The 22,812-nt window shown below is 36.5% G+C and overlaps 1 protein-coding gene across 2 annotated transcripts; it reads left to right on the plus strand.

The window, feature by feature from the left end:
* Window positions 1-356: 356 nt before the first annotated feature.
* LOC134664537 (transient receptor potential channel pyrexia-like) lies at window positions 357-22,154 on the plus strand. Of its 2 annotated transcripts, XM_063521234.1 has the most exons (9): window positions 357-810; window positions 1,121-1,223; window positions 1,683-1,841; window positions 3,392-3,557; window positions 4,184-4,402; window positions 4,499-5,626; window positions 9,060-9,314; window positions 9,559-10,597; window positions 20,299-22,154. In XM_063521234.1, exons 1-8 carry the CDS (start codon window positions 792-794, stop codon window positions 10,354-10,356), a joined length of 2,847 nt encoding a protein of 948 aa, XP_063377304.1. In that variant the 5' UTR covers window positions 357-791; the 3' UTR covers window positions 10,357-10,597; window positions 20,299-22,154. The 2 variants fall into 2 exon arrangements, with proteins under 2 accessions (XP_063377304.1, XP_063377305.1); XM_063521235.1 differs by lacking the exon at window positions 4,184-4,402.
* The last annotated feature ends 658 nt before the right edge of the window (window positions 22,155-22,812 follow it).

Consider the following 22,812-nt stretch of genomic DNA (forward strand, 5'->3'; position numbering starts at 1 on the left):
TGTGCCAATGGTTATAATCAGACATAGGAATCCGCGGGGCAAATTGTGAATTAAGACTATATATTATGGTATAAGTATATTACTTTTTAATTGCCTAATCGTTTTAAAACAGCCTAAATTTTGTTGTAATTAGTACCATAAGTGCCAAACATAAAGTCTTAATTCACAATTTGCCCCGCGGATTCCTATGTCTGGTAATAATCTTCTAAAAATCCCCAAAGCTTGCGGCTGAGTCATGACAGTCACCTCAGAAAACCTAAACCATACTATTATGACCAATTATGACACACCTACGTGGGTATAATGGTAGTATTATTATAATAATATATGTAGTTAGCTACAGTGCGTCGCTCGAATCAACATAAACAGGTTGTGTGTGTTGTTGTGCATGTTATTATCATTTTAATTCCAAGTGCCGTGATTTTTGCATAGTAATGCCCTCTATTTTCAAAAACCAGTTCAATTTGGTAATATCATATTCCAATTACGTGTTTGAAGCTGGTTAGTGCTTATAATATTAGTTTTAGCGTTAAGAACTAATAAGTGTTGATTTTCCTCAAACCTTAGTTTATTCTGAATTTATCCTTGAGATAATTAGTATATGCAGAGTCAGTGAATTATCTCAAAGCTGAGGTAAACGGTATAGTCATGTAAATATGACTATTTTTTGTACAGCGCGGGGTGCTGTCGCCGTAGTAAGGAGAATACTCGCAACTAAATAAGTGCATATTATTATAGTCAACATTTCGAACCGGGCACACATAATGTTGTAAATGTGAGTGTTTTGTAAGATGGATTCAATGCTATCAGGTGCGTATTTCTTAATTAAGATCTTAAAATAAAAGCAGATAAAGTAGTATTAGATACGAGTATACAGTATTCGTGGCATTCGAGCTCGTAAAACTTAGCTCAGCAACTTTGCTTAACATCAGGTCTGGTGTGACAGAGAACGCAATAGGCAAAGTAGCCAGCCCGACCTCTCCCCACACTTTATGACCGCGTCCAGGGAAGGAAAAATTTAACTTTATTCAACTATGCTTGTTTATTATAAGTTTTATAAGTCTTTATAATAAACTTATGTCAGTTCCAATAACTTTTTTTGGTTTTATTATGTTATTAGATGCCGATGCGGAAGCTGGTATGCATGAGGTCGACTGCGTTCCTCTGCTGCCACTCAGTGATTCAATTCGAGATCGTATCTTGCCAAAACAATACAGCACTGAGTAAGTTTCTAGATTACAACTATTACCTACGACTAGGTTGAATTCCCATTTAAAAAAAACCTATCCCTACTAATCTGAAAGTAACTCTGTATGTCTGTCAGTTACGTCTTCACGCTTAAACCGAATTAGAAACATTTTAGTATGGAGATAGTTAGAGGCCATAGACAGTAATAGACAGGAAGGACACAAGAGAGTTCATATCAATCATCATCATTAGCATCCCACGTAGAGAAAGTTCAGGGCAGAAGTTGTTATATGGGTGAGCAGATGAGTTATACGCTGACTCTCATTTATCATCACCACATATATTATACTTGATCAAGTAGATCTTGTCAGTAGAAAAAGGCGGCAAATTTGAAAAATGATAGCGTCTCATAGAAAATTTGAATTACGCGCCTTTTTCTACTGACAAGATTTGCTTGACCATCTATAGTTAACAATTACATTGAAAACTTACAGGTCACTCAAAGGACTGTCGAGTTTCTACGGAATAGACAGTGCAAGACGCACCAGTGATGCGACGGAAGTTTACCAGTGCCAGAGAAAATACGCCTCTGAAAACGCAATTCGACCGCGCTTCAACACAGTCACCGATGTCTTTACTGACGAGATCCGCAGGTTCGTTAATGTTAATTAGATTACTTATTGTGTATGTGCTCACGAATAAAAATATTTCTATTCTATTCTACATATTCTAAAATATAAGATTTCAATTAGCCTGCTATTTCCTGACGTAACACTTGAAATGGACATAACAATGAGCCCTTGTGGCACCTTGCATTTTTGCAGGTTTACTAACGAATGGGCCAAAATCGTTTCCCAAAGTATCACATCCCAAACTATGTTTCCCAAATTATCATTTCCCAAAAAAATGTTTGGCAAAACAACTTATCGCAAATTTTCAGTTAGCAATAGTCTTTTTTGGCAAGTTATTGTTTAGCAAATAATTACTTGGACAAGTTTCATTTTACCAAATATTATTTAGTCAAATGTATCATTAAGCATAACTTACATGTCCCAAAATATTGCATGGCATACAATTTACATACCAATAAAGTGGAGGCTGCAGAATTTTATTTGTCTAGTATTTAACTGATCATTACATATACATAGTAAAATGTAACGTCAAAAAAAAACATTCTTACTGCCAAAAATATGTAGTCTTTTTGGAATATAATATTAGACGATAAAAAACGTTTGCTAAATAAGTTTTTGTCCTAATAACATTTGACAAAGTAAAATCATGCCAAATGATAATTTGACCAAATAAATTATATGCGAAGTGTAACTTTGCTAAAGGTTCCTTTGGGAAATGAAACTATTGCGATAAGTTTGTTGGGAAGTGAAATTTGGCGAAATGTATTTGGCCGAAACGAAAGTACACCATTTTTGCAATATGATGCTCCGTTGAGTGTATAATATTAATTAGCTATCACACTTTTTGAACATATACAAATTTCTTGAACAAGTAATAATTATTTATTTTATTTATTTATTTAATCTTTATTGCACAAAAGAAAAATCTTATAGTACAAAAGGCGGACTTAATGCCATAAGGCATTCTCTACCAGTCAACCTTAAGGCTAAGCAGAGAGATTGTGAGCGGTGCTATAATTACAACAGCAAAACGAACAATAAATTACGTATAACATATTAATTTCCTATACAAATATACTGTACACATATACTATAATATATATATACATATATATATATATATATATATATATATATATATATATATAAATATATAAATAAATAACGACGAAACATATTATGAAACTAATAATACACTAAGATTTTTTCATTCTGCTAGCAAAGAAAGCACGTACGGATTTTTTGAAAGCGAACTTATTAGGCGCATTTTTTATGTTAAAAGGAAGTCCGTTCCAAAGACGCGCTACCTGCACAGTGAACGAATTCGACATGAACCCGGTTCGGTGAGGAGGGATGGACAGAGACATATTGCCAGAAGAGCGAAGTTGGCGGACGCGAGAAATTATAAACAAAAATAAATAAATCCTTAAAGTAAAATTGATTAAGTATTGTGAGCTGTTGATTTCATGAGGCTGGATGAGTTTAACGTATTATTTTCGTCTGTTTCTTACTAAATCTTGGAAAGTAAATTAGAGCTAAATTTCGAGTTGATAAACATTTCTTTTTTTTAGGCTTCGAGCGCGGTTAGATACCCGGTTACATGAGGCTGTTATTGATCAAGATATATCGGAAATCGTGCGTCTGATTTCGAATGGAGCTTCACCCGCCGCGCTCGACCACTCCGGGTTGACACCTTTACATTTGTGTATACGTCATAAACTAATCAAACCATTCCAAGTAAGTTGGTAACGCTCTAGTGTTTTATTTTAATAAGGTTTAAGGTAACGTTCAATTTCTGACCACTACTACTCCAACACGTCGATGTTATTGTCAGTTTCCATAGTAAAATGAATGACAAGACAATGAACAGTAAGAGTGACATTCCATTTCCAACGTCGTTGTCGTTGGAAATGGACTGTCACCCTTATGCTTTCGTATTATAGTCTTGTCTGTCAGGTATATTAGCATTCAATTGTTCGAATGCGCGCGGCAATTAACGTGCAGTATAGTGAACGAAACATAGAACATATAGTGTCAGGCATCGGTTTTGTTAGACTGTGAGAATGTTGTACGGTACCGTAAAATGTAATTATTTAACTCTCCACTGGGTAATTATGCTGCAACAGTTTTGACATATGAAAACTACATTACAGCCTCATTTAACTGTAACAACGTGATACTAGTTATTGAATGGTCTACATTAAATCATTTTAGGGTACCTACTACTAGGTATCTATTCTGTGGTAGCTATTTACTAGGTACCTTTGTAGGTTTTTATGCCTATTCACCATGTCATCTCTATTCACCTAGGCCAACGGCATATCAAGAATACGACGTATTGATCTTATATTATTGTTTATCAGGCGCTGTTACAACACAAAGATAGCGCCAACGTCAGAGATGCTCGTGGTCTATCAGTACTGCATGTGGCCGTGTTGCATCGCTGGTTGCCAGGCGTGGAGGCGGCGCTGGCGGCCGGCGCTGATGTTACAGCACTCTGTGATGCCAGCAAACCTTTATTATCCCACTCACTTAATTGCGAGAGATACCAGCATGTTTCTTATGAAGATTTCGTTCTTGCTGTATGTTTTTATCTTGCATAATACCTATTAAGATGAAATGAAAATTAGAGTTATTTGTAGGTGACATTTAAAATATCTATATTTTTTATATTTCAGTTTGTACAAACACCAATTCAGTTAGCAACAAAAGTGGGGGATTTAGCTATTCTGTTAAAACTTTTAGATGTTGCTGAACGAATGGGAGTAGTAGACTGTCATAACAAAAAAGGTCAGACACCCCTTTACACGGCCATTATGAATGGCAACTTGGAGGCTGTGGAAATTTTTATAAAAAAAGGAGCATTAGTAGATAATGTCTCAAAAAGAAGAGAGACTGCTTTGCATATCGCTGTGCGTAAACCCGCTATTTTGAAATATTTGCTGGATAACACAAATTGTCCAAGCTCCTTCAGTGAATATGGTTACGCACCAATTCATAAAGCTGCGTATTGTAATAAACCTGAATCCGCGAAATTACTTCTGAATAAGTTTAATAACATTGAATTAAAAACAGTATCATTGAAAAATAATGTAACGGAAGAAAAATCAGGTGGCTTTACGGCTTTACATATGGCTGCAAAATATTTTAGCAATGAAACAGGCGAAGTTTTGCTGGAAATGGGTGCTAACCCTAATGAAGTTGATGATCTCGGAAATACTCCTCTGCATGTAGCAGCTAAAACTATGAACAGGACTATGTCTGAGATACTTTTGCGCAATGGTGCAGTGCTATCAGCTAAAGATCAGGACGGAAATTCTGCATTACGAATAATAGCTACTAAATTTCATGATGCTCTAAGCTTTTTCGAATTGGTGTTTGACGAATTCGTCTGTACTAAGGGGCTATATCCCATGGGGACAACTGTAGTTTGTGTAAACTATGAAGTGCTTTCAAGAAGCAGTGATTCAAGACAGATAAAAGCTATAGAGGAATTTGTAAGCTGTGGCATGAGAAAAATACTTATGCATCCATTTATTGAAAGCTTATTGTATTTGAAGTGGAGACAACTTTTGCCAATATTTTACGTCCTGATGACAGCATACGCGTTATTTCTTGTTTCATTTAATATTTTTGTTGTAAATGTATTTTATTGTAAGGACAATATGGTGCACGCTAATATTAGCGAATCTCCTTCGAATCGGACGAAAAGTTCAGCCGAGCTACCTTGGTTTGAAATGTTTGATAAGTGGTATTACCTTCTATTGGCATTGATATACGTTTCAATTAGTTTGCTAGGTTTACAGGTAATACTGTTTTATTGTGTTTAAGGTCGTTTCTCAAAAAGTTGGCACCGCCACCTGTAAATAGGTTTATGTTAGAACTTTTTTTTCGTTATGTACAATTTTTATATATAAAAAATTAATACATATTTAGAGAGACTTTTTACACAGAGGCCTAATACTTTGAAAAAAATTTAATAAATATTGATTACAAAAAAAAATATTGTAACTACGTTTATCCGTTAACCTGCCGTGTCCCAACGCGAGGTACTGATGTTCCGAGCTATGAAAACCACACAAAATATTAACTTAATTTAACGGCATTACCGTATTTTATTAACATATATCCTTAAGTTTTAAAGTATTACTATCGCATAACAATATTATACTTATATTTTAAGTTATTCGGCTTCAAAGTTTGTCCAAGGCAATTCTTAACAGTCACCTGGCGCGTCACATTCACGACGATTGTATAACCCCCACCGCACCTTTCCCGTCTCACTCCGCACGAGCTGAAGCCGTCACTCATCAGCTATCACCTGGTAGGACGAAGACGTGGTTATTGTGCTTCGCAAATAAAACACAAACGAAAAAGTATCGGAAATTGGAGTTTGTAATGGGTAAGTACTCTTTATCCTGGAGTCGATATCTTGCTAATTATGTAACCTATCGCATTACTATCAAGATATGTAACGTAAACAATAGTTTAGTTTTATATGCCTAAGTATGGAGTTCATCAAGCTAATACATTTTGTGTATTCGCGATATAACTGCCATTTTCCCCATCACCTGCATATCGTCCACCTGGCTAAAACTGCCAGGTGGATGAGATTTTGCGGCAGGTTAATGTCACTGATACCACAACTAATACTCGTAACTATATAATTATATAGCGGTTATATCGCTTTTGTGTGTTAATTTAGGAATAAAAACTATCCTGTCTGTTAAAGCTGCATATTATTGAAATTTTTGTACTTTTGTCTTAAGTCTCGTTAACCTGTCCAAAAAAGTCAGGTGAATGATGCAATGGCAGGTGAACGAAGCGTCCTTCACCTGCCATATGACAGGTGATCGATAATTATTTAAAATCCACGTTACATATACTCAAACTAGATTTGTGACGTCCCACGGGAAAAGGTACCTTATGAGGGTTTTTAGTTTTAGACATATATTAAAATGTTTTGTAAAAAGTATAAGTATATGCAGATTAGTCCCGTTCTTGTCAAAACCCAGTTCTGATGATGGGATCTATGAAGAATCGAGGGAACTCCTCAAATCTTAAAGGCATACATATAGTGATTTTTGTGTTTTTATTTACAAATCAAGCATATACATTCACAAAAGTGACATTGGATGAAGTGGAACTGCTGATGAAGATCAGAACGGAACTCTTCAACGATGCATAGTTCACGTTTGGTGATTTGTCCTCTTCGTTATGTTTGTTAAGCAAGATAAGTTTATAAGCTGCATTTTTGTCAATCTCGAGTTCTGATGATGGGATCCATGAGGAATCGAGGGAACTCCTCAAACCTTAAAGGCATGCGTATAGTGACTTTTGGATTTACATCAGAAAATCAAGCATTTTCATTAAAAACTGTCGCATTTGATGAAGTGGAACTGCTGATGATGATTAGAACAGAACTCTTCAATGATGCATAGTACACGTTTGGCGATTTAGATTTTGACTTGGATTGGGACTGGGGCTGGGACCCGGACCCAGACTCGGGCCCGGACTCGGACCCGGACTGTGACTCGGACCCGGACCTAGACTCAAACCCGGAGTCGGACCTGGACCTGGATCCCGGCTCTTATCTGAACCTGAACCCGGACCTAACCTGACCTGACCTTGCACCAAACCTGAGTTCCACTAGGTACTGCGAGGGTTCAACATCAGCTCTATCTTGGGTACTGCGCTCCCAAGTGCTCATCAAGACGTGTCGAATGACCAAAACAGCATGTGTCTATGTTGCATCAAACCTGAGTTCCAGTAGGTACTGCGAGGGTTCAGCATCAGCTCTATCTTGGGTACTGCTCTCCCAAGTCCTCATCGAGACGTGTCGAATGACCAAAACAGCGTGTGTCTATGTTGCACCAAACCTGAGTTCCACTAGGTGCTGCGAGGGTTCAGCATCAGCTCTATCTTGGGTACTGCCCTCCCAAGTCCTCATCAAAACGTGTCGAATGACCAAAACAGCGTGTGTCTATGTTGCACCAAACCTGAGTTCCACTAGTTACTGCGAGGGTTCAGCATCAGCTCTATCTTGGGTACTGCTCTTCCAAGTGCTCATCAAGACGTGTTGGATGACCAAAACAGCGTGTGTCTATGTTGCACCAAACCTGAGTTCCACTAGGTGCTGCGAGGGTTCAGCATCAGCTCGATCTTGGGTACTGCCCTCCCAAGTCCTCATCAAAACGTGTCGAATGACCAAAACAGCGTGTGTCTATGTTGCACCAAACCTGAGTTCCACTAGGTGCTGCGAGGGTTCAGCATCAGCTGTATCTTGGGTACTGCCCTCCCAAGTCCTCATCAAGACGTGTCGAATGACCAAAACAGCGTGAGTCTATGTTGCACCAAACCTGAGTTCCACTAGGTACTGCGAGGGTTCGGCATCAGCTCTATCTTGGGTACTGCCCTCCCAAGTCCTCATGAAGACGTGTCGAATGACCAAAACAGCGTGTGTCTATGTTGCATCAAACCTGAGTTCCACTAGGTACTGCGATGGTCCAGCATCAGCTCTATCTTGAGTTCTGCTCTCCCAAGTGCTCACCAAGACGAGTTGGATGACCAAAACTGCATGTGCCTATGTTGCACCAAACCTGAATTCCACTAGGTACTGCCAGGGTGAATAGACAGTAAGATTGTATGTTTACTTATTCACAGAAACTTGTTGTTAAATTGGGAATCGAATCGAAGGTGAGGTGGGTCAGAATCCAAAATTTTAATCATCATGGTGGACAATAAGGTCCCTTTTTACAGAAGATGACACATTTTTCGATTATTTTTAGAAGGCATTGAAAATGATGTGGTGGACAGGTGGATGACACTCATTACAGGTGAACGATGACAAGAAACCAGGTTAACGGCAACGGACACAGGTTAATGACGCCTCTCGATAACCTGTCAATGTTTTCATTGGAATTTGTACTTATTTCTCGATAACCTGCTTCTACTATCGATAACCTGGAGACAAAATATCTTTCACCTGTCCTTGATATCATTAACCTGAATTTCAAACGCCTATATCTCCTAAACTAATTGAAGGAATTGCTTCCCTTCCACATTTTCTAATAGTTAAAGTTGCCTTTTAACGATCCCAATAAAAAAAATGCGAAAATGCAAAATTTTTGAAAAACGTTAACGTTAACCTGGCGGTGCCAACTTTTTGAGAAACGACCTTAAACATGTGATTGATAAAATATAATTCTGATAAATAATAAAATAATGTTTGCATTACAGGAATCTTTCTACATTTATTTGAAAAGGCTACACTACTTCGATAGTCTGGAGTCATGGGTGAAACTGACTGGTCTTATCCTGGCCGCCATTCTTCCACTAACTGTGCATTTTGTGGAGATGGCAGCCTGGCAACGTCATGTGGCCTGTGCCGCGCTGTTGCTGGTCTGGCTTCAAGCAATGTTCTTACTGTCCCGATTTCCAGGGTGGGGGTATTACGTCCTCATGTTCGGGAAAGTCGCAATCAATATGTTCAAGGTTTGTAGTTCAGTAATATAAATTGTCTGTAAATTAATTGTAAAAATTTGCCACAATAGTAAAAATATAATATGAAAATATTATTTTCATGCATTGAATCTTAATTTATAAATCTTGTTGATGATTTATTTAAAATGATTTATGTTGTAATACGACATATAAAACATCAGTGTTTAAAGTAAAGTACTTAATTATTACGTACTTTAATATTATTATAATTGAAATGTTATTTATGTGTTTTTAGGTGTTCATCACGTCTATATGTTTAGTTGTTGGATTTGCTTTTTGTTTTATGATACAATTCCAATCTGAACCGCCTTTTGATGGTCCGATATCTGCAGTCGTCAAAACATTAATTATGATGTCTTCCGAGTTTGACTATGAAGATCTATTTGGACAAGCCCATGATAAACAACTTCAGGACTCCAGAACAATCGTCAGATTGCTCTTTTTGGTATTTGTTATTTTCGTGGCAATAGTTCTGGTAAACTTTATGATAGCTGTGGCCGTCAGTGATATTAACAACCTGAACATAGCGGGAAATATTAGCAGGCTCGAGAAACAAGTGGAATTACTCAGTTCTTTAGACGTTTTAGTTAACTGTGGACCATTGTCAAGAATGTTCAAAAAAAAGTACGGCGGTAAAAGGTATCACAAAAAGATGTATAATTCTATCAAAGCGAATAGGACGTGGTTTGTGGAGTGTTCGTCTTCGGTTGAAATGTACCCTCAGGTTCTTCCTTCAGCACTTTACAGAGCTATAATAGAAATAGCAAGAAAGAAAGATGAACGTTTTATGAAAAGTAATGTAAGAAACACCTCGAAGACTAAACTAGATGCCGTGTATGACGCTATTATAGGCGGCGAATTTGGAATTGATACAGATGATAAAGAGAAAGAAAACAATACGTATTGGCTGAGGGAGACAATACTTAAACAGAATGAGAAGATAAATCAATTACAATGTGACATCCTTGTTATTAAAGAAATGTTGGCAGATATGAAAGTTAACAAAAACGTTGGCGAAAGAATTAGCTTGTGATTATAAGTCAAAAAACAAAGGTAGCGAGTGCAATATTTTATAAAGGGAATAACACCGAAAGTATGAGGACTTAACTGAGATTGAGGGAAGGTCATGGACACTATTAAAGAATATAAAACTTGTAAAGAAACAAAAGAGACGTTAAACATGATTTAGAAACATTTAAGAGTTCTAATTTTCAGGACTTTACTGATACATATGATATGCTACGAGCGTGTAACAGCATATATTATTTTATCAGGTATGAATTAACTCAACAATTATCTAATTTAATAACAAGTAATTTGCTGATATCACAGACTTATAAATCAAGTACCTTTATTTTCTTATTATACACCGTGAAATTTTAGTGGTTGTTTTCCCGCGGCAGGGCGATTTGCTATCGGTAGTACTTTCGAATTATGATAGACAAACTTATAAATAAACTGTTTTCCAAAAAAAAAAATACAAAAAAATAACCTAAACTCGAACAAGCGAAAAACAATAGTAACACACTAAAACTGCAAGTCGACGACAGTTCCCGATATTGTAAACAGATAAAGAAATAAACAAGCACATGTTACTTTTTTAAACTGTGTAACAGGCTAGAGTGCTTTACTGTTTGACAACTGAAATTAAAATTTACTTAGACTGTTCCTTCACGATTAACAGTTGAAATAAAACCTTTTTATTAGTTTGATGATTGCCATTACGTTGTGTCAACTTTGATAAATCGAATAATTACATCAAAGAGTAAAGTAAGTATAATAGGTAAAGAGAGCCCTCTTGAAGCATTTTATGGAAACTCATTTGAAAGCGCCATCTCTGATTCTCCCCCGAAACTAAGTATGTATGTGTGCGTGTACAAGTACATATGCATCCATACGTGTACTTTCGTCCCACATAATATTAGGTCTACTTGGTCGGTTTAAAAGTCCATTTTTTGATTGGTTTCTTGTAACAAATAACTGTAATTGTTTACAAGGAGTCAAACAAAAAATGTACTTGTAAACCGCCCAAGTAGACCTAACATTATGTGGAAAACGTTAATTAATGTTATCAATAATGGAATTATAAAAAAAACAGAATATTAAAGTAAATATGTTTATTGCTTTCATTTTGTTGATAGCGTAATACAATAAGTGTAGGGAAAATAGTAACAGAGACAATAGAATAAGTGTACTCGTAAAGAAGCAAACTTGTTGTTTACCTCTCGTGCTTATATCGAGATCAAAACATGCGAAATATTCCAAAATTACTAGTGTATAGAGAGATTTAAAAAGTGGAATCTTGATCGTTGCAGAGTCACGAGAAGCGAGCAAACTTTGCTGCCGAGAGTAATTCATGTTTTACTCCACATGATCGCTAGGAAAGTACAATTTTTGGTAAATAATAGAAAAGAAGGCGTGTGGTGAAAAAGCATTCACACACAAGAAAATACATGTTAATAAGAAAATTTACTACGCCATAAGAATAAGAAGAGCCTAAAAATATGCGTTATACCAGTGCAAACTCCATTTAACATATTTTATTTTTGTAATGTTTATGTCTGTTGTAATATGATTGTGCTGCACGTTTAGTTTCGTCGTCATCATCATTATAATTTATTTTACCACATAATATGCGATTAACTGATCTGCACCAACTGTACAGTAAAACATTTATTGTAGTGTTTGTGAAATACTGGGTCAGTTTATCTTTATGTATAAAACATTTAAAAGGATAATCAACCAACACATCAGTTATTGCGGTAATGTCTTTTTTCAAGTTATTCTTCGGCACATTTTTTTTTAAAAACGACATTGTAATATTTTGTATGTCATGAAAACAATTGACAAAATCCTCGCTTGGGTAGCAAAGCCATCGCCTCGTGCTATATTCTTTTGCTTTAATGAATGCATTTTTTTTGTCTGCGTCTTGTCCATCAACTAGACTTTCTCTGCAGGTCTCACACCTTTTGACAACATTTTTAAGATATTTAGTCAGTAGTGTCAGTACCCATCCACACACATAATTCCGCTGACCCGCATCGGATTCTTGTAAATTGTCACATGAGAAAACCTCAGCATTACATTCTACATCCTTTTCAGGTGGAACGTCTGCGTCTGCATGTTTTTCTTTCAGAAAGAAATCTAGTGTTTGTAGACATTTATTTGAGTCATCTTCGCAGTTCGCATTTTTGGAATGGAGCGAGTTATAATTGTTTAATAAAAGCGCTTTAAAGGCCGCTTCAAACGCCGTAGTATTAGGCGCGTTGTTTCTTGCCCCATAGCTGCGAATGTTCCCGAAAAAGTTTTCTAAGGGATCCTGATTTAAGTGTCGGGTTAATAAAATGTCAAAACCGAACTTTTCCGACAAAACTGTCCATATTCTTTCTACACCTTCTATAGTTTTAATAAAATTAATAACAGATGGGACGGTCTGTTCGATTTTTCGCATTTTATTCCCACTCATTTCTTGTTTTTTTATAAATGTTACTGTCTTTAAAATTGTTTTACAGTCTTGCCATAGTTTATGATGTGGCGAATTCCGCTTCACGCATCCTTTGTATTTTTTTCCGTTAGGAATGCTTATGGTATTTCCATTCAGGCTGTCGAATAGGTCGTCGAGCATCAAAGTAATGTCAATTAATTGACGACACTCCTGAGGCAGATCGCCACTGGCCGATAGGTGTTCAGCGGCTACAGCTACGCTACATGGCTAAATAATTGGGTCGCTAATTTGACTCGCATTTTTTTTATTTTTTGTCGATTTACATGCTCTTCGGTCAACTTGTCCACTAGCCGTAGTTCTCCATATGTTCGGTCGGCGGCATATAACATTTCATAATGTTGCCACATCACTATTTTCTCTTGCCCGTTTGTGACATAGCGCATGTCCTTGGAAAGTAAATTATTCCTGAGTCCCTTCATTAAATGGGGAGTGTCATAAATATGGATAATGTTTTTGCCATTTATTTTAAAATGTTCATATGGTAACTCCTTCTGTAGCTGTTTATTTTCTTTTTTGGTGTCATTTACTAGTTCCTTGATGGCTCCAACATTTACTTGGCTCTGATCACAAACAGTATTCACGATTATGAGACCAGATTTTTGTGCGTGTTTGATAACATCCACAATAATGTTTCCGATAATTCCGTTTTCTGCAAACATGTCGTAAAATAGTAGGCAATCGGTTGCTTAAAATTATGTTTGATTCCTTTTACCATAAATACTAAGGCGTGGTCCGCAAACGCCTTGTCACGGTTGCAAGCAAAGCCTTCCATTCTATCCTTCTGCGCATTATAAGAAACCTGCGGTTTTAATGACATCTCGTCGAACATGAGGCTGCATAATCTGTCAGATAGGTTTTGCTTCGCAACAGTTTCCTTAATTTTTTTGAAAATTATAGGGTTTATCCCCGGTCTAAGTTTTATCTGGCCTAGTAAGCGCTTCATAGCTTTTGTAGATGGTAAGGTAAAATATTTATGAAGTAATGCATAGCATTTCGGACTTTTTTTGTATACAGATAATGACAACACCTTTTCTTCAACAGTGAAGCGTCGTCCTTTTGGTGTTTTTTTCGCTTGCTGCTGCATCTGCATAAATAGTCGCGCTGGTTTTGTCATGTTATTTACAATATCCTGGAATGCAGGATTGGTTGTGAGGTCTTCGGCATTTGCCAGCCTCGCTGCAAATGACTTGGATTTTTTCTGTAACCTTATTATCTCAGTACGTAGCCGCTTGATTTTTGAACGCAGTGAGATTGATTCTGCTAAGCTGGTGCTAGATGATTTTGTTTTCAGCCCATCTGAAAAACAAAACTGAATGTGTGAATTTGGAAGCATGGTTAAAAATAATAAACCGCACTGTTACAATAGAGACTATTACTGCCATGTTCTGCCGCCGGAGAGCAACATTAATTGGTTTGGTAAACCACAATGCAGTGGTTCCTAACCTTTTCAGTCCGGTCACCCCTATGACTAACTAGGTAACCTGATCTTAAACTGATTTTTATGAAATTTGGTACCAATAGAGATAGTTTTCTGAGTTGGTACCGAGGAAGGACAAAGGATAGCTTTTATAAGATAAGATAAAAAAGGAAGCTCCGTGGAAGTATGTGTGGGTAATCTATGTATAATAAACAAATAGTCTGTTCGTGATCCTGAAAACGGTGAAAAATAGAGATACTACTCTTAAAAATACGTGTAGTATCTCTATTTTTCACCGTTTTCAGGATACCTCATTAGTTTCGTCATGATGCCTAGAAAAATGTATTCGAAGAGAGTATTAACACACAAAAAATATCAAAAGTTATAAACAAAAAAAGGGGAGATTAAATAGTTGTTTTTTATTTCCCCAATATCGCAATAAGTATCTGTCCTTCCTTTTCCCGAAGCGATTTTGTGCTGGCTAAAGCTATTAGGCTAGGCTTAACATGCTTTACTTTTAATATTTTTTGTGTACATTACACGCTTCGAATACATTTTTCTAGGCATCATGACGAATGAGATATCACACGTATTTTTAGGAGTAGTATTTCTATTTTTCACTGTTTTCAAGATCTCGAACAGGCTAAAAAGGTGGATAAAAAGTAAGCTACTTAAATCATAAATTCCACGTAGAATAAGTCGTGGGCAAAAGTTACAGTGTGTAACTGGCTTGCGGGCATTTATTAAAACTGATAATAATATGATCCATTAGCAGTTGTTTTCGTGTATTAGCAAATCATATTAATGTGAATTAACAGCTTAATTAAATTTCCGAAATCCGCACATGCAATGTAGTGGGTGTACTGCGTAATTGTCGTTACTCATATCGCTAACGCACGTGGTACAAGGCATATCATGGTACGGGGATAAAAAACTGAGACAACTCTATAGCCCGCTCCACACTCGTGCGCGAATCGCGGCGCGAAGCCGCGAACGCGAGTCTGGAGTCGATTTCGCATATCAGCGAACTAGACTACACACTCGCGTTCGCGGCTTCGCCCGCGATTCACGCGCATAGTCTGGAGGGGGCTTATCACAAAATTACTGTCGTCCTTATCATTGCGTTCATATATGGAGGTTTTAAGTGTTTTTTGTAAACTTTGACATGATAATTTCAAAAGTCGTCAACACGTCGGGTTGTCAAAACACACCAAAAAATATGCAAAAGTGGTATTAGATTTTCTTTAAAATGGGTTACGATGCTCAAGAGCTGTTAATACACGTGGAACTGCAGCTCAAGGCTTAAGGCTTTATCGGAAACACTTCCCTAATTGACGACATCCACACAATGCTCGATTGATAACAGCGGCTTCTCAGCGAGTTCGTGAGATCCAGCCAATCGCCCCTGGTCAGCTTGAAAGCGCTATGCACGGGACCGTGCCAGTGCAAGTTGGGGAATGGATTCTCGAGCACTTCAGACAGGTAGCAAACCAACGACAAGTACCTCACCTACTCGTATTATGTGGCGTTAATGTATTATATTGTAATGTATAAAAATTAGGGGTTTGAATTTAAGTTTAATTTAGTTGGTAATAAAGTGTTTATCAATGAAACTAGTGGCTTTAATTTGGTGTAGCTATCTTAAGTGTTGTTGGTATACTTGGTATCGCTAACTCTTAAAATTAAACGTCGTAATAATAATAAACAAAGTATGAAGAGCTGTCATTAGCACTTACTTGTCAATTTACTGTGCTGACCATAGCTGGCAATTAAAATTTCGTTAGAAAGTTAATAAAGGCTGAATTTTAGTTTTTTAAGTAAATTAAGATCATGGTTAAGTTAAAGAACTATGTTACTTTACCCTGTTTCAATAAAAGCCCACTTGTCGGTAACAGACTGTATACCTATTGTATAAATGTAAATATACCTTGACCGCCCAAAGCACCTCCCGCCCATTTAGATTTGCTTATCACGCTGTAATTATGCTCCATGATTACACCGGCGCGAGCTTGAGCAGCACTCGTATCTTGAGTTATAGCTGAAAAAGTATTAAGATTCTTATTATCTATCCATTATACATACCTACTAAATAGGCAGAAATTTATGTCATGAATTTCTATCGCTTTATTGTACAGTGTTGAGTGAGGTACGGCTAAACCGGAAATAACTGAATCGAATTTGATGAAATCCGCTCGTACTCTGAAGCTATGGCTGTGGCTAAATGTCTCTGTCGCATAGAGCTGGGTGCTCCTCATGCTGCCCTCCAGTCGCTATTATGTGTTCCCTTGTTTGGGATGAGGTTGTTACTGTTACTCATGAAACCATGACATTAAGTAAAATTTCTGTGAGAATGAAATAGAGGGCAACTGCTAGAATACTCTCCTTCACATTCCATATTTTAATTGCTTAATTTTACAAAAAAACATGTACCTTTACAAGTAATTAAACAATATTAGTTAGTTGTACATTGTTGTTCAATACAATTTTCGTTGGTCGCCACTTGAGAGACATCTAGTATCGAGTAGCGGTACTGATAATTCCGCTACTCGATGCTAGATGTCGACTATGAAAATACTAATATTTTTGGTACCAAAACTGATGCATGGAGTGAGCACTCTTGTCTTACTATATTTCTCTATGGTATTATTTAAGCAAAAACCTACCTGCGGAATTGCTTTGTGTTGGTGTACTGAGACTCTGAAACTGCGGAAAGAAGGCGGCTTGAGGCATTTCAAAAACATCTGAAAATATCATTTTTATATATAAATAACGTTAGAAAAAGAGAAACTGTGGCGAGTAACAAAAAACCCGTGGTAGCCTGTTCGGTAAGGGAAATTATCGCTTACAAACAACAAACACAAACAAACAAACTTTTATCCCTTTTTAACCCCCTTAGGGGTTGAATTTCCAAAATCGCTTCTTATCTCTTGTACAATTTATAAATCTAAACTGGTGTGCAAATTTCAAATTTCTATCTTTTGTAGTTTCGGCTCTGCGTTGATTAATCAGTCCCTCGGTCAGGACACTTGCATTGCATTTATATATAAAAATATAATATAAAATATATAGATTACCCGTATTGATTGGTAATGCAGCCTGCTGTGGTGCTTCAATAGAAACTTGTTGTAAGTTTGAGGTAGAGGCTTGTTCATTAATGTTTGGCTGAGTAGCATGCGAAATTTCCAAGTTGTCAACATGCCTTTGTTCTGTAAAAAGGTACAGAGGTTGGTTGATGCTCTAATGGACGGAATAGTTCATATGACGGAATTAGCTACGTTAACCATATTTCTGTCAGCGGTACATTGCATGTAATGGCTTCTTTTCTCTAAATATCACTATAAAAATTATGCATACTGCTTTTTAAAACACGTAACAATAGTAACCTAATCAATCAGTACAGTCAGCAGCAGAAGTTGCTAAGCGGGCGAGTGGTTTAAAATGATCTGGACGCGACTTTATAGTTAAGACAATAAGAGCATGTCAAGGTAATTTTGAATACCTCGCCCGCTTAGCAACTTCTGCTGTTGACTGTACTACAAGTACCATTGCGGCTACGTGCCAGATACAGCCTAGTCGCATTTTTTGTTTTAAGTCCGACTCATGCTTGAAGCTAAAGGTACTCCTCTTTGGGACACTTCGGGAATTCGGCCACAAAACTTTATTTTTTAACTTCCTCATTTACCGCCCAAAAGTGGCCCTTATGCCTAAAATTCATTTCTTTACGTTACACGTCCATCCGTGTTTGGGTCACTAATTTACATAATTATGTGTACCAAATTTCAACTTAATTGGTCCAGTAGTTTCCGAGAAAATAGGCTGTGACAGACGGATAGACAGACAGACGCACGAGTGATCCTATAAGTGTTCCGTTTTTTCCTTTTGAGGAACGGAACCCTAAAAACATCCTTATAAAGAGTTAGACTGGTTTTTCCGACTTACGTATAACTAATTCTGAAAGATAATCTTATAGATTCATACCAGGTAAATGCAGTGAAGGCACTGCTAATCTATTTAACCGGTGATTACGGTTTTTGTCTGCATTCTTGAAATGTTTATCACAAATGATCCTCTTCTTATGGTACTCATAATCCGAAGATTTTTCCAACTTGCCACCAACAAGTGTGACCCAAGATTTGAATTGTTCTGGATACTTGTCAGGATTTGGAAAGCGATGGGTTATTGTTCCTGAAAAAATAAATTTACTCTCCTTGTATTATGTCTGCCTGATACATGTAATGTAAGATAATGTTAAAATAAGTATGTATAACACATATTTTTAAACCATGTCTGGAGTATCTAGATATGGGATTTTGAACTATACATATGCATAGATATGACAAGATTCTTATAGCTATATTTTATTGTTAATTAATAATATTTAAATGATAAGTTTTAAGAGGTATTCTAATAAGCCTACAATTTTTCATTTTTATTTGTATTAGGTATAGGTTATTTTAAGTAATTGCTATGCCCTTGCAGGGTTCATGTTTGAAACAACTTATTTGTTATTTACTACCTATATGTACAACATGAATGCAAATAAAGAACTTGAACTTGAATGTATTAGGTACCACAATTCGTGAAAATGAACTTACCAGTGTTTTTTTACATCCAAAAGCACATAGTCTAGGCATTGTAGCAGATTTATCGATAGTGGCCTGCCTTATCAAAAGTTACTAGTACTTAGGTACTAGTACTTAGGTACCTACCACGAAATAAATTTACTGTAAAATAGCGTCCATATCGCACAAAATAACACAGCACACAGCGAATGCTCAACGACAAGGCGGAGCAACACAGAGATAACTCAACGCACTTTCGGGGTTTTCATAACAGGGTATGTGTTTTAATTCGGGCTATAATCTAATTTCTTCAGAACCGTAACGAAGAAAATGGCTGAACCATCACTGAAATATTTCAAATTTACCCTCTTCCAGTGACAGCAAAAAAAATTGCTTGTCTATGCTTGACATGGTCTTGGCGGATATGCAAGTGTTGCCAGCATAAAAAAACAGTATAATTAAATCAAATTTATAACAAAATTCTTATTTTTTCACAAAATTTATTGAAAATTATAATAATTACAAATATGAATTCGTACTTATTTTAATTTAAATATTAATGCCACTGAAATTATATACATTTTATAGTGACATCTGGTGAAGTAGTTTGTGTAATCGGAAGTCAACTAATTTTGTGAGAAGCAAGATATAGAAGTCGCCTGCATCTTTACTGACGTTAACTACATTTGTAGTGAATTACATCCTCTTCTGTGATAACAGATCCTGTCAATGTCATCACTGCTATTTCTAGTAAAATGGATCGACATTACGAATATTCTAATTTAGAGTACGTCGCGATGGTGCAGCTGTATTACGCTAGGGCTAACTACGACTCCCACGCCGCCCGGCGACTTTACGCGGAACCGGACCATTTACAGTCGCTGTGTCTTCGGGGGATTTAAAACCCCCAAGTTCCCCACGGACTAACAATTGTCGCCGCAACACAGCGGCTGCTTAACCACGGGCAGTTTCAAACGCCAGCACATGCACAGGGCAGAGGTGATTGTGTATTGAACGTGGCGGATTGCAGTTCGAACAATTATTGCGGTATCGGGAAGTTTAAATTAAGTGTTTGTTTAAGTTTTTGATCATTAAAAGCTTGATCTTAACTTGTTATGTTTACTTTTATTACTTTTAAGGATCTGCAAACTAACTGCACGTAAAACGTGTGAAGGAAAAATAAATGGAACTACTGTTTAGGTTATTTTGTTTCATTCACTCAAAAGAATTAGGTAGGTACTACTGCAGTGCTACTACTGGTGTTAGGTCACTTTCGAGTTTCGATCGACACATTTATAAATCTGGCATTTCTTAACATTATTAAAAAAAAAGATTACACATCGACTGTATATCGATAGCAGAATCATTTCTTTGCGGGAAAACAACCACTAAAATTTCACGGTGTATGTAATTAATCTGGAATATAACGAATTGTTTCTCATAAAAACTAGGACAGAGCCAACTTTATTCAACTATATTTATCATTTTCAGATAAAGACACAAAACGTCGTGAATAAATGTATAAAGGATATTTCCGCCCGAGCAAATGGATTCTCGCATCAAGTATTAGAACAAAATGTCGTGTTGTATAAAATACGTCGCAACGCCGTGCGACGAGGGTTTATTGACTTGCATTCTGCTCTATGTCGCCGGTACAGTGGAGTTCAAAAGTGCATGGATAGATGTCGACCGTAATGCCTTAATATTACGGTTGAAACATATCCATGCACTTTTGAACGCCGCTGTACCTAGCTGCAGGGGAACACAGCGCGTGATATTAAAACAGTGACGCAATACCATATTGACTTGTCAGCTTGGGATATAGCAAATGTAATTAATGACATTATCGTTGTGCTTATTCAAGTTTAGCTTGCCAGGTTGTCAGATTGCCGCTATTATAAAAAATAGCATTTACCTATTATATAGGTAATGTGTAAAGTTAACGAAATAACGGTTCGCATTTAAATAATTTGTGATACGTGTACATAATAATTTTAATTTTAGTATATATTTAGCAAAGCCTCGCCTTACTTACAAATTTATTCTAACTGTAGGTAGGTTTTTGGCATTAAAAGTTTTTTATAAATAAATATTTATGTTAAGTTTAAGTGGATTACTTAAATATAAAATTATTTATTATTTGTGCATAACATTATCATTTTGTGTCCATGACCCCGAATCTGATTTTAATTTCTTGTTCTATTATTGTTATGGATTTGATCCGTCAGCTTTTACAGTGACATTTTTAAGTTTTATTATGTTTGCTTATTTCTTTCTTTGTTTTTATCAATAAAGAATACACCAAAAAATTAAAATTGGAATTTGCTTCCTTGTTGTATAGCTTACAAATGCTTTTGATGATTTTGATTTAATATTTTCTATTGATGACAAAGATTCAAACAATACCAATCTTTCACTAACAAAGTGTGCGACAAAAATATAATTCAAGTGTTTTGCTGATTTAACCGCAGCCACTGTGACCAGAATGGCGAACTAGGCAAATGTCACGGGCGTGAGAGCTTTCCCATTCACCTGTTATGGAGACAATAAATAATACAATAGACACTCCAACGGAATATAGGTTATTTTAACAGCTCCTGAGAATTCATTATGGAATTTCCACATGCATACATTAACCATTCAGTTTAATTATTTTATGTTTTAGAAAAACTAAGTTGATGTTTCTTATAAATAAAACATTTACCCATCCTTCTTGCATTGTGAAGCATTACCAAATTAACATTAATAACCACTTATAAAAGTAAAAACCTTAGGAGGAGGTTTAATTAATGATCTCCACACGCTCTTATGGTAACATTTCATTTCTAACCGCAGCTGCACTACCGGTACTGAACGCGTCGCTGTCATTGTCAATTTTAATAGTAAAATTAACAGTAATGCAGCTGTCGTTGGAAATGGACTGTCACCTTTACTCCGTTAACAATCAAGTTTTGCTCAAATTGCACCTTCTGTCGCTGCCTGTACCTTACAAAAACAAATAATGGCTCCGTATTTGAATTGAAATAATCTACCTAGCATACTTTTAACTCGAAGCGAAAGTGACGCAAGCACATTACGCAAACACAGACTACGAAATGAGTTTATTATACTGCCCTGACCTGAGTAAGCTTCATTCTATCTGTATCTTTAGGTATTTAAATAGAAGTATACAAATAATTTGTACATTTTCGGGTAGTTATAACATTAATTGATTAACCAACCAAATAAAAATCCACCTGGGTCTGTCACTCTTTAACCTACATTATTTGATCATGGTAATGTTTTCGTCTACCCTGAACTGGCTTAAGAAGCCATTTGAGGGTAAATTTTGATAATTTTTTTTAAATACCTAAACATAAGATAAACTAAACTAAAAATTATGTGAACATGTTTAAGTTGTTTCAGCAAAGCTTTTGCACAAAAATCACAACAATTCGAATTAAACTCGTTAGACCGTCCAAAATACAACAGAAAAAGACTTCATCATTCCTAGAACAAAGGCACGTGGCTCTAACTAACGTAGACTGAATTCGTTAAACGGTAACTAACCGGATCCGAACTTAAATCCGTTTAGCGTCCCGGCAATTAACCGGGCCAGGTGGGGACGTGTGGCAAATAAGCTAACGGAATAACGTACTTTGTTTACGAGTATTTGTGTAGATTGTTGGGCTTGGCGACGCCGGACGTGAGCCCCGAGACGTGATATCTCGGGACTGAGCATTTGTGGCTGAAATATAGAGCCAGTTTCGGACCAGGGAGAGTATGGTCGTGTGGAAGACTAATGAGAATTTTGTTTATGCGACAGAAATGCGCAGGATTTTTATGAAAGCTGCCTGTTACGGGCTTGCGGTTTTTTTAAGAACGGATAGATTTGCGGAAAGATCTAATGTACAGTTTAAAAAAAAAAACGAAATTTGAAGCAACGACAGCGTATGACTACGTCATACAGCACGTAAAACTTAGAGCCAAGCTGTTGATTATTATCAACACTATCCTCACTATCCG

Source organism: Cydia fagiglandana, chromosome 5, assembly GCF_963556715.1.
Source record: "Cydia fagiglandana chromosome 5, ilCydFagi1.1, whole genome shotgun sequence".
NCBI classification, from domain to species: Eukaryota; Metazoa; Arthropoda; class Insecta; order Lepidoptera; family Tortricidae; genus Cydia; species Cydia fagiglandana.